The following is a 13,591-nucleotide window of genomic DNA, read 5'->3' on the forward strand; positions in this document are numbered from 1 at the left end:
TTCTTCTTATATCATGAATATTAATTTTTTTTTATCTTTACCAGCTATAATATTTATGGATCTCTGTTGTAGGACATGTTTACTAAAGCCAATCAAAAAAATTATTTCCTCTTTCCTTAGTAATTCATCCAGCTCAGCATTTTCATTTCAACTATATAATTATTTTTGTATATGCTAATTTTAAAACAAAACAAAAAAATAATAAAAACATTTGTTATATAGAGATTTTTCACTCAAAATTAAATGAATCTGAAATGAAGAAATGAGTCGCAATAATGTCCAAAATTAATGGAAGAATTGTTTTGCAGGCTTTCTCAGTTACTGTAGCTCAAGGGTTTCAACCTAAAAATGACAGCAGAGGTGTATACCCCACAGTTCATTTGCCATGGTTGTCTCTGTTACAAGCTGTATCATCCAGTAGCACAAACAGTATGTTCAGATGGAAAATAGGAAAAAACTCAGAAGAGATGTTCCACAAAAATTCATGCTTTTATCCTTTCAGGCAAAATGTTTTGTGTTCATCATATATATAATGGTACACCTACATGACAGCAGCACTATAAACCATAATTCATTTACATGGGAATGTACCATAAATTACAATAACATACAAATGGAAAGTTCCATAATCTAACAAATTCATAGTTATCTCCAGACACTGAGTAAATTATAACATACAAATAGCAAGTATCTAACAACTTTATAGTCATCTCTGGTCACTGAATTCATTGGTACCATTTATAGCTGAGGCACTCCTATGGTTGGCTCCTTGATTAGCTAACCAGGAATATGTGACAGTTGGCACTGTGCAATTCCCAGCAGCTTGAGGTTTTTCTCTTATATCCTTTGATAGACACATCTTGCTTTACCTGCTAAAACCGACAGCACCGTCCTCGTGGATGTTGTCTTAATCACTGGCAGAAAGTTTGTATGAAACTTCAGCACGGGCTTCCTCCAGCTTGTGTAGCAACTCCTTCATGAAGGGCGTTCGGGTCCCATGTGTAATTCGGAGTATATCTGCTGCTTTGATGAATGATTTAAGAGCATCCTCAGTGAATTCAAGTAGCCTAAAAAGAGAAATTTGAGATATTAACACTTGACTGATGCAACATAAAAAACTGTTGGCACACAAAAGAGGCTAATTGTTTAGAAATCATTTTAAGTTTGTCCTCAGTTGCCAGAATACAATGTAGTCTGGGTTGGTTGAGTTTATAAGTCATGCAGATGGAGTATTGGCATAATTGAGAGTTCCATTTTCAGAAATACGAAAACAACAGTATCAAATCAATGGTGAAAATCAAAATCCTTTTTTTACATGGGTGTGGATGATCAAAATGAAAACATACAGGTGTCAACTTGAGTGAGGACAATAGTGATGATTTGCTAGATCTTGGGAAGGGGTGGTCAACAAAAATTCTTTGCATGAAACAATGAAATTGGATATGTTTTAAAGAGCAGAATAAAAAATAATCATGTAACCATGATAATATAAACTCTGTCACATACCATATGGTGTCTCAGTAAATTATATGGGTAATTTCCAAGCCATTGATGTTCCACTGCTTAGCCATTTTTTAACAAGAAAAACAACCACATCTTTTAGATTTTCAGAAAGAATTGGAGTTACTTCTGGAAGATTATTGCCTCGTGAAGATACAACTGTTGAACTATACCCAAAGCACAATCAATGGGAACATGAAATCCTATTGTGAATTTATGTAGCAAGTGCATTGGCACAAGATGGAATTTTTATGTAAGGTACAATTTTATCCAAAATCTAAAATCAAAGACCAACCACTTTAATGAGCTATTTGTCCTATTCCAGGTAACAAAGAATTCTTAGAACTACTGAAGATTTTGAGCATTTTTAAGTTAATTTATAGTTCATACTTCATAGAGCATAGTAGGGAAAAAAACTTAATACTGTGTCTTAAAGCAATTATTAAAATACAAACACAACCAGCTGGCAATATCTCTTATGGAGCACCATAGTCCAGACCTAGAATGTAATCCAACCTTCATCAAACTGGCTTGTTTACTAGGTAAAGCAAAATTTTAATGTGGATCTTAAAATCTTAACTTTTTCAGAAATATTCCTAAAGTAAATCAACGGACCATTGCTAAGTCTTCAAAAAAGGTTGCAAAGATAGTATCTTTAACATACTAGTGTTGATTTCTTCAATGTATCGTGAGTTTCCCGCTGATAGTGCCTGCCATATCACAGCAACTTAGGGCACACTGCCCAGTGTTCATATTACTACCAAATCAAAATTAAATTAAAAGTTATATGTTATGCTTCAATGCTGATTTGCTTGGAGAAGTGAATAACAGATTCCGAAGATGTAAGGAACCATCATAGCTATACAAACCATTGTCAGGTAAAAAAAGGAAAATTAGTTTGCTGACCATTCAAGTTTCCCGCAAGCGTAATATTGCAGACCAAGCATAGGATGAGTAGCGGGATATATTCCTGCAGCATTGAGGAAAAACTTCATCAACCAAACTTCCACATACACTCTGTTATCATTTACTGAAAAAATGCCCATTGAAATCAAGAATGGACCAAAGCAACGTGGTAAATGTTCATATGCATCATGTTTTGATAGAAAGATTAATCTATTTGACCAAACTGAACTGAAATTGCCTAAACTTTCAGAAGTTTTAGCCAACTTTTTCTCAGTTTTGGTGGCTTTGACCGACACCAATTCATTTGAAATTTAACTTATTTCCATGGTATATAAGATACATGTGACTCTACATATCATCTTGAGCACAATGAAACAAAACTTTGAGACAACAAACAACTTAAGTGTCATAAAAAACATAAAATGAAGCAATGTCTACCAATAAAATATATTCTTAGTTTGGTGCTGTTGAGAAAGATAAAATTTCCATACTTCTATATGTGGGAATTGTCAAGCGGCAATATGTTAAGGCGCCTTTCCAATCTTTTAGCTCCATCAGAACCTTTAAAAGCACCAGCAATCAGTTATGACTGCATTCAGTCAAATGAGCATAAAAAATATGGTGTTGCATCTATTAGTAATACTTTGCAAAATCTGAAGCAAGCAATCAGTCACATAATGGAAATTACTTTATATTCTAAGGAGAAATAAGCTTGACATAAAGGGCATAAAATACATATTGCCAAAAAATATAACACTTCACCTTCATGAGAGTTTCACGGGTTTGCAACAAACTAAGAGAATATTGATGGCAGAGTTTAAGTTGGAGCTGCTCAACTATCTTGTACATAGTGCTGCCTTCAGATAAATCTATTTCTTGTCAAGCTTCTAGAAGTGACTCAGTGGATTACAATGACCAAAAATTGGCAAATATAACCAATGTTATAAGTGAGACAGTCCAAGTGATTGTTACATGGTATGCATCATGTAATTATTGAATTCAGGATTAAAGGTAGTGTCTGCCTAATCAGCAAACTTTCAAAACGCAGGATACGGCCAGAGGACAGACAGTTAGATGCCTTTCCTAAGACTTGTGCAATTTCACAAGCAATCTTTTTTATCTCTTGCTGATCCCTGGAGAGACCACACTGCTGGCATGTGAAAGACTGTTTTCCTGTATAGAATATTACAATGAGTGACGTTGTAAACAAAACAAGTGAATGTAGATGAAACCAACATTTTATCGTCCTAGTAGTTTAAGAAGGTAGCGTGTTGACATACCTGAGTCAGGTATCAGGAAGCCACTGCACTTCTTGTCCTTACATCTGTAACCTTCCAGAGTGGCAGTTTCCTCAAGCTCCTCGTATGGGTTCTTAAAAAAATGGCAGCAAGATCAGGTATAACTAATTGAACTAGGTTTGATTATAAAAGGAACTAACTGAACTTGATGGAGAGTTAAATCTTCAAAATTAAAAAGAGATGGCAGGCATCTTCAGAGAACTGAAATACTAGCTAAAAAACCTTGGTGCAACGAGAACATGTGCAGACAAAAAAATACTGCTTGAGATCTTTCTGCCTGGTCTCAGTGGTTGCTGCAGTTTCTATGTAACTTATCAAGATCTGTCAACCAACAAACAGAATAAAAAAAATAATGTCATATCTAGCAAAACAGATGGATAATTGGCAAGTTAAATATGAAAATCAAAATTCAAAGCTTGAATTTGAACAAAGGTGGATAGGTTTTACCTCAGTACCTTTAGCTATAGGCTCCATTGCACGCACAAAAGCAACCCGATTTTCAAACACCAAAACCGAATTGGGAACACAACTGGAATTTCAAATACTCTCATGGCAAATTTAGTTGATTGACTCAGACACAAGTAAGAAAAAGGAAGACTTGTAAGAAAAAGGAAAAGAAGTTTTGTTTGAGATATTAACCTGTGGTTAATGATGGAAATTACAGGATATAATCCAGTTCCCAGGGGTCTAAGTTCACCATCACAGATTGTATGAGCATTGCATGAGAGCTGCATCACATATGTTGATCACTAGCAACACTATGCAGAAATCTAACATAAAAATAAAAAATCTATACAAATGAATTTAAATTATGTTAGTATATTCATAAAAGAACACGGAAAATATACTATAATTTTTTGAATTTACCTTAGAAAAATTATGTGCAGTCTCCTTCAAATCAATCATCGACGAAGGAAGTACCAAGTTGACGAGGTTAGCCATCTGTGCATAAAGCACCAGCTGTTTCTCATCTATCTCAGAGATATCTTGGCACATACACTTTATCAATCAAACAAATGTGCAAAGGAATCTGATATCAAAAAATATCTTGATTACTAAATGATGAAAATAAATCGGGATACGAGATTCCAAGGTGGCCACCAAGTCATAATTATCCATTGCACTAGTAGGAATCACCTAGGCAAAAGAAGAAATAACTACATAAGCTTCTATGAACAGGGTATGTGCTTAATTGAATCCATACATGATCCTTGCAACAAATGTTGTACATCCATCTTCTGCTAACAGGTTATAAAGCAACATGAAAATACGAAATAATAAAAGACAAATAAGGTTCCTCAAAAAATTAATCAATTAGAAAATTTTAGAATATCTCAAATTGGAAAAGCAGTATTGATCATACTTCCATGTCCAAATTAATTGTTAGACCAGTGCTTGAAATTCTAAGATTTTCTTATAATCTACATAAAGGTCTAAGAAGCATCAATCTACAAGTTAATCATGCTTAAAAATAATACATCGATGGTATCAATGCGGCTAGCATAACATATTCTCATACTTTATCATGATTATTCTTCAGTTCCCAAAGTACAGGTGAACTGTATCGATAGGGTATCACGTCAAATGCAAGCTTCCCAATTTCAAGGGAGAAAAGAAGCCTCTCTAAAGCTAATCCTTAAGTAATATAATTGTTTTAACCAACAAGGAAAATTAACAACCCAAGCATAGCCTTACAAACATTTATATTTAGAAGAGTTGTAGGAGACAAACTACTTTGATCACCACACAAAATCCTACCAAAAGAAAACCCTAGAACTCCAAATAAATATTATTTTTAAAAAGGCAGTCAAGTTGCCCATCCTGTGACACCCTAGTTTAGTCTCATATTGACAGGTAAGGGAAGAATTGGATTGATTTATAGGAGTAGATAGTTCTACTATCATTAACTTGGGCTTAAGCATATTGAGTCATGGATTTCCAATTTTCAAGTCAATTAAGTTAATGGGTTAATAATCAACCCATCAGGCTGGATTGTGACATCATCTACATTATAGCCATATTAACACTCTTAAACACCAAATAGACTTACTCTAGAATCTCCTACAATTACTTTAATAAAATATAACAAAAATCTACCCAAAAATCAACAAAAATATAAGAATCCTAATCAAATGCTCTAATATAAACTTCTTTTACCTAGCATGTTCTGCATTACCCCCCCAGTTCTTGGAAACTATAGACAAGTTGTCATACTGTAAAATGCTTAACAGTAGTCAAATCCCTTTTTGAAACTACCTGCATGGTATACATGCAATCTCACCTTATAGAATCAGTGCAAAGGGCAGAACTAGTCCTTATTTTAGACCACATGAATGTAATATATGCCACACTAACACATATTTTACAATCGACATAATCTGGAATCCACCTCAACAAGCGGGCCAGAATCTCTACATTTTCAAACAACAAAAAAGCAAAAACTTAGAGGGAAAATTATTTGGAAGTGTAGGGTATACAAAACCACTTAAATGTATTACAAAAAATGTGCAGGTGTTAGGCAAAAAGCATGCATATAACGGAAGTACTGCAAGACAGTTAAGGGATATATTTGCATGATACAAATAATGCTAGAAGCATGCGAAGTGTTGTATTAGGTGCAGCTTTCGAATGACAATAGATGTAAGAAATCAAGGAATGAAATGTAATTTCATGTTATCAGCTTGAAGAAGACACAAGAAAGAAAGAAACAAAATCATTGCATATCCAGATATAATTCGACGCAATTCACCTGCTCACTTTGCAGTTGTTTCCTCAGTATAAGTCTCACCATTAACCGTATAGTAGATGTAAGCATCTTTTTTCGGTCCTCATTAAGGGCAGCAAGTGCTCTGCATTCTGATTGATGTATCTTCCATTCTGATTTCTAGGAATATGAGCCACAGAACATACATTAGATTAGTATAAACATCTGACCTCAATGGTTAAGACACAAAAAAATATAAACTATCAACATTTGTTAATGAATCAAGAACGATCATCTTCTATCGCATGATTAACAGAACTGCCCAAGTAGCAGATGAAGGAAGCTAACCAATCATTTTAGTAGTCAGACTTTCTTCTGCTTTATGTTAACAAACAAGTAATTATTTGGTTCTAAGTCAAGGCAAAATTCCATGATTTCAATGGCAGCATAGGATGAACTAGCGCCACACACATCACCAAAAGCTCTACACTCTATTACCGTACTGAAGAATTATAGACCTAACACTGCATTATAAATACATCACATATCACATATGCATACTGAATAATCAATTATGTTCAGAACAAAACTACACATAACACAATAATGACAAAGCAGATCGGAAAACAATGAAAAGCTCTAGATAATAGCATAACATGATGACATAAAAGATGAAAATAAAGGTCCAACAAATCAAGCAAAAACATGCATAGAAAATGGGGAATCGAGTATTACTAGTTTGAAGCAGGATCACCTACAGGAGTGATGCAATTTAAGAGAGAAAAGTGAGTGACAAGGAAGCATTTTGCAAAATTTGATCAGGCTGTTCATAGACAAATGATTACAAATAAATTGATGCAGGAAATTGTATACAAGAGTTGGCATGGAGTTTGGTCCAAACCCAATTTCACAAGAAGCAACACAAGGCTATTTTAACTCACACAAGTCTATGTTATCTAAACCTTAAGTTTGAAACAACAATGTGTCCCTAAAGGCTTCTGCTATCCTGCTTGGGTCAACATCTATATTGCTGAGATATGCCTTTTCTTTACTCTAGATAAAATGCAATTATTTGATCTCATATCGTAACAGTGTTAAGTGCACGAGAGGATCTCCATTCAGGTTTATCATAAAACAACAACAACAATCATATTTTCTTCAAATATTGGCCCCATCAAGGAGCTAGAACAGCTTTCTTAAGTCAGACAAGCCTATTGTCAAAACCTTATGTTTGAAACAATAATATGTCCAGAAAGGCTTCTGCTATCCTGCTTAGGTCAACATTACTGAAGATTGTTAGGTCAACACTTGAATAAAATTTATTCAAATAACATATAAACTAAATTGCTCCTGCATCATGGAGTCAGCTACACATCTTTTCACACCTTGAGCTTGAGCTTTGTGTAAAGCAATATTTGTAGTTAAATTGAGAACATTCACATCTATCTTATTGTTTTTAGGTCCCCCTCTATTATGGAATGGGAAAAGCAACGTATTATGAAAATGTCATAGTTATAGGTTGAATGGGATAAGCAACTACAACAGCAGAAATTTGGCATCTATTATGAAAATTTCACATTTATATTCTCAGACAAGAAAATTCGTTAGGTTTTTCTCTTCAGAATAATTTATATTTGGTATCTATTCCATATACCAAAAGAAATGGCCACATCTTGTAACATTAGTGCATAAATAACACATGGTGCTAAAAAACATAGTAAAATTTGTGTTCGGCATATGAACTATGAACATAGACAAGACAAGTCTCTGCAGCATGTCCAAATGGTCAGTGCCACACAGAGGCCAGACAAGGTTCTCGACCTTCTACAGTTTGTGATCAAGTCTCTAGAAAGCAGGGAGACACCTACACTGAGACCAAACTTGCAGCCAACAAAGCTAAATAGCAATACAAATACTATGATATTTTAATTACTAGCCAGTATCAAAAACATCAACCTACAGCCAATGGTTCAAAATCGAACCCTTTTTATCAGAGTTAGCGCGATGAGTAAAAAGGGTAACCAAGCAATATCTATAAGCCAAAAATAAAACTTGATGGGTGGATATTACAATACCTGACACGCAGTCCCGCAGTACCACGCAACCTGACAAGCCGAGCACTTTCTCGAGTCGTTGGAGGCGAAGCAGCCATCACAACTTGAGCCGCTAGAAGTCTTGTTCGGCGTCGACGCATAGGGTTCCTGGAATATGATCACATCACCTAGAGAAAAACCCTTTGTCAGCAATCTTTGATACCATTTGCCCAATTTCAAAAGCTACAAGGATATCACCGAGCGTGTTATGCTATGAAAACCCCTCCGCTTGCATTACCACCGAAGCCAAAAGAATCAATAACCCAAAGTTGGTCGAGCAGGGTAGAGACTTTTCGTCGAGCACTCGTTGATCAAAGATGAATCTAGTACCAAGTGATGGACTAGTACAAGAGACGGACGGGAAAGAAGCGGAGACTCACCAGGAGCGAAGTCGCGGGTGGTGATCAGCCCCCGGCCTTTGCCCGGAATCGAGGCGACCGCCAAGCCGCGGGCCGCAAGCGCGCTCTGCAACTCCTCCATCCACCCCGTATCGAAGCGTCGATCCTCTTCTTCTTCTAGCGCCGTGTGGTGCCTCTTCGCTGTGCTACAGCCCCCACCGGAATCACTCTCGGTGCGGCTTCTCCCTGGAGGAGTTTGCCTGCAACCTCTCCGGCCTTTTCTCACCCTATATACAATCGACGCTCGTCGTCGCCTGGGCTGAGCCAAGCGAGGCCGGGCTGGGCTGGACCTGTAATAACAAGCCCAGCTTGTGCTATGAAACACACTGCCGTCTTATCGGAATGAGGAATGATCACAAATCATATAAAATTCTTTTTCTTTTTTTTTTTTGCTTTTCTACAAAGAAAAGTAACGAAAACAGATTTCGAGATACGATAAATTATCAATTTTTTTTATCAACCTTTCAAATCTCATAAACTTAAGATATCCAACTAAACAGGAGTGAATATAATATTTTAATTAAATAGTATAAAAGAGGAGCATGGCATATTTTAATACCATCTCATGTGACTCATGTCTCGTACATCAAAGTTCGCTATGTCACGACGCACCACTCGTATTGATACGATAGGAGATCGGTATGGACAATATATACTTGTTTATTCGGAAGTCCCTATTGTATCATATATCGATACATCGATATGTATTGTATCAATGGTCAATACATTCATATGGATCGATAAGATAAATCATGATATTAACAATGAACTTTCACGAATAAAAAGAAAAACTAATCATGTTAAGATAAATATTTATCTTCAATCAAATTCGACTTGTTGCATCATCGTCAACAAAATATCAACTACTATGTCAACGTGTGTTCAATAAAAAATATTTTAAAAATATTTTCTTATGTGAAATATTTCTCATGACCGTTAATAGTCAAAAAAACCGAGTATAAAATAAAAATCAATTCACCTTAAGAATTGACTTGAATATTTGAGAAATCATATCGAAAATTCGTTTAATATCGATCTTGATGTAAGTCAACCTCATATCAAACACCCGGTGGATCATAAGACTCTTAAAGCAAGTCGAGTTTGAAACTGAGTCGGATTAGTCGAAGTAACAAAATAACGAAGAAAATAAGAAAAACAAATCAGAATAATTCAACATTGTAAGGAAAAAAGAAATAAATAAAGAAGTAATGCAAAGACAAAAACAAGTGATTAAAACCAAAAGACCCTCTCAAAAATATTCCTTAGACGGCTTCATTTAATATCTACTCAGCAAAATATCACTCTCATAGAAACGTTGTGCCATCTAATACAGATCTATCTATAAGGAAGAAAACAAGCTTCCGATGGACTAACACACGAATGAACTACCCATCAAAACATGAGCATCCGAACAGAATACTTCATTTGACAAGCAAAGGATGAACAACATGGCTCATCTCCGAACAATGACGCAATAAAAGATGTAATATTAGTCTGCTAATGCATAGCTCCAATGCTAGTGTTCTAATGATTCCAAGTTTCTCAGACAATGATAAGTCCTTTTCATCCAATCCGTAGAATCCTTCTGCATGCAATGAAGCATAGTCTACGCAATGAACAGCGTTTCAAAGACAATACACACGCAAGGTGTCTTGATCTTTTCTTCCTCTGTGCACTTCCTTGTAGTTGGTCCTTGTAAGGATTTGATTTAGCAGCAGCCTTACAGTCCCTCATGAACATATTATATTCCAGCTAAAAGTAGGTCTTAAATGCACCACATGAGAAGTGTTTGATCTTTTCTTCCTCCTTTCTTACTCACAGTTGGAATTGATGCCTCCTCCTTACCACGCCTGCACTGCCAAAGCTGCAAAGGAAAAAGGATCGAAAGGACATATGGATGCTCTGAACATGAGCATATGGAGAGTGCAACCATGTTTTAGAGATCATATCTTGAATGCTATAAAGAAGCTATCAGTAGTAAATGCAGCCAAACACTATATCACTGTTGAGAACCAAGAAGCAGATGAGCCTCTTTCATCACCAGACATAGGTACAAAGATCACTTCAAGAAAACTCCAAATGGGAGACAGCACATAAAACGCCATTATTCACTATAGGGCACAGTTGTCTTAGCAACTTGAGATCTTATTATATAGTCACATAGTTTTACACAAAGGTTCGTCTTAGTTAAATTAAGAATATTGAACGGGATTATATATTTTTTATTAATAAAATTATCTATTTTTTTATTTTTTAAAACATAAATTTAAAATGTTTGAATGATATTTTTTTTAAAAAAAATAGTCTTCTTTCAATAGATATATTCATTTTTTGTTCTCTCGATTGATACTTCTTTTTTTCTTCTGATATCCGAGTTATTATAGGGTTTTAAAATAATGTTATAATGTTTTTCTTATTCATATAAAAAAAATACTATATCCTCAACAAAAAAAACACTGTAAATGAGTCCTAATATAAATTATTGTGTTATTTCCATTGCATACTATGTCAATAAATTGATATTGATATAATTTATATTAAGATGTTTGATACAAGTTATAAAAAGTCAATTATGATGTTTTGGAATGTTGTTACCGTGTTTTTATTCATATACAAAAAAAAACATTATATTTGAATAAAAAATATTGTAAATGGTTCATGATACAAATTCTTATATATCTTTTTATTTTATACAATAATCAACAAATAGATATGAACATAATTTGCATTGAGGTGCTTGATACAAGTCATAAAAAATTATTTACGATGTTTTGGTACATACGAAAAATATTATATCTCAACACAAAAATACAATAAGTGAGTCACGATATAAATTATTGTGATTATTTTTGTTGCCTAATATGTCAATAAATGAATATAAACATAATCGATACATGTTATAAAAAATCAATTACACTATTTTAAAATGCCATTACATTGTTTTTGTTCATATATATATATATATATATATATATAATTTACATTGAGGTGTTTGATGCAAGTTATAAAAAGTCAATTGCACTATTTTGAAACGTTGTTATATTATTTTCGTTGATATGTATAAAATATTATTTTTTTCAATAAAAAAAAATACTATAAAGGGGTTATCATACAAATTCTTGTGAAACTTTTCATTTATACAATATCAATAAATGGAGAGCGATATAATTTACATAGAGATATTTGATACAATTTTGAAACATTGTTATAATATATTTTTTTTATACAAAAAAATATTATATATAAATAGAAAAATATTATAAATATATTATCAAACAATTCTTTTTATTCTTTTGAATGCATACAATGTCAATAATAGATAAGTGCATTTTATATTTCAGCATATGTGTCTATATATAGAACCTTGTTCCACATAAGTTTATTATTTCATAATATTTTTTATTTTTGAGATACAACATTGTTAACACTTTGATACCATGGACTGGACTGAGAATTGGTATGGTTTGATCTTATCTCGAAGACTTATGGTTTTCCGGGAATGTTCTTGTGATGGCTAAGTGAGAAGGTTAGTGTTGGATAGAAGCTAGCATGAGCAGTTCCGAGGTAGTCTTTGTGCTTCTAAGGTTGCTCAAAAACAAAAAGGCTACAATGAGTTTTGATCTCCTCGAGGGCCCTACACAATAGGTCGATGTTTGAGGGGTGAGACTTTTCAACCCGATCCCTCCAACACTCGGATTAGTGATTGGAGTGAGAACTATTTTGGGGCTTCGAGTCCCGTCCCTATTCAAGCATTAAGGATCGATTTTTATATCTACAAAGCCGGTAGGAAGGGATTGTCGATGACAAGGACTACTCGTACGTCCTTCTGTGACGTATTCAAGTGGACGATCGATCCGTATGGCTCCTGCGACATGGCACCTACAGAGAACGACAAATGAAGTGTTGTCTGCCAATCTTATAATTTGATAGTGTTGAGCTCAAACGATTTTTTGTGGGCTATTACTCGTAAATGCCAACGAGGGGAGGAGCGCTAGTGACCTCGTCTTATCTTTCATCTCAGTTCCTTAGCGCTGGTGGTGAGTTGTGATTGATGTTGAAATATTTTATATCAAATATATTTTGTATATAAATTATGATCAAATACATTTATTGACATTGTATGTAACAGAAAAATATAAAAAAAATATATCATGGCTCTTATAGTGTTTTTCTAATAATATTTTGAAACACTATAACAACTTGGATCTGATCGATCAATAGGGTGTAAAAAGGAACTATTTTATTATGACGAGTGAGACATATTTAGGATATTAGAGTGAAAAAAAATCATCGGATAACTAAAAAGGAGATGCACCTCCCAGGAAAAATTCAAAAATAAAGACTTTTTGGAAAAATTAATAAAAAATATTTAAGTTTTTCTTTGAAAGGTATAAGACTCGTTTGGGAGCATAAAAAAGCTGATAACAATAACAAAACCATAATATTGCTCGCTATTAAGCTCTATAAAAGAATAATATATTTGATTAAATCAAAAGTATTTAAGTTTTTATTAAAATGAATAAGAAAGATTCATAAAACACTCTAAAAAAATTATAAATCATTCTCTTATATATGATTTTTTTTAGGACTATAGATATAAAGGAGAACTGAATTGATTTATATAAAAAAAACGAAAATAGCTAAAAACAAATTGCTATTATTAATTTGTACTTAAATACTTACAATTAGTCA

The 13,591-nt window shown here is 34.0% G+C and overlaps 1 protein-coding gene across 1 annotated transcript; it reads right to left on the minus strand.

Moving 5' to 3' along the window:
* Positions 1 to 546: 546 nt before the first annotated feature.
* On the minus strand, positions 547 to 9,112 carry LOC135615057 (histone-lysine N-methyltransferase ASHR1-like). Its single transcript, XM_065113056.1, has 14 exons — positions 8,882 to 9,112; positions 8,484 to 8,629; positions 6,454 to 6,588; positions 4,787 to 4,841; positions 4,572 to 4,690; positions 4,344 to 4,432; positions 4,152 to 4,233; positions 3,927 to 4,025; positions 3,687 to 3,777; positions 3,460 to 3,579; positions 3,169 to 3,275; positions 2,898 to 2,967; positions 2,407 to 2,470; positions 547 to 1,067 (listed from the first exon to the last, which is right to left on the minus strand). The coding sequence occupies exons 1-14, from the start codon at positions 8,979 to 8,981 to the stop codon at positions 908 to 910; spliced, it is 1,437 nt and encodes a 478-aa protein (XP_064969128.1). The 5' UTR covers positions 8,982 to 9,112; the 3' UTR covers positions 547 to 907.
* Between the last annotated feature and the right edge of the window lie 4,479 nt (positions 9,113 to 13,591).

The sequence above is a fragment of the Musa acuminata genome, chromosome BXJ1-3 (genome assembly GCF_036884655.1).
Source record: "Musa acuminata AAA Group cultivar baxijiao chromosome BXJ1-3, Cavendish_Baxijiao_AAA, whole genome shotgun sequence".
In the NCBI taxonomy this organism is placed as follows: Eukaryota; Viridiplantae; Streptophyta; class Magnoliopsida; order Zingiberales; family Musaceae; genus Musa; species Musa acuminata.

Bases quoted from the DNA above. Each gene is read 5' to 3' on its own strand.
- LOC135615057 (XM_065113056.1), bottom strand. From the start codon at position 8,981: ATGGAGGAGTTGCAGAGCGCGCTTGCGGCCCGCGGCTTGGCGGTCGCC. The intron at 4,842-6,453 runs GTGAATTGCGTC...TCTTTTGCCTAG, and splicing joins AACAACTGCAAAGTGAGCAG to GTGATTCCTACTAGTGCAAT. The intron at 3,778-3,926 runs GTTTTTTAGCTA...CATTTTTTTAAG, and splicing joins CATGTTCTCGTTGCACCAAG to AACCCATACGAGGAGCTTGA.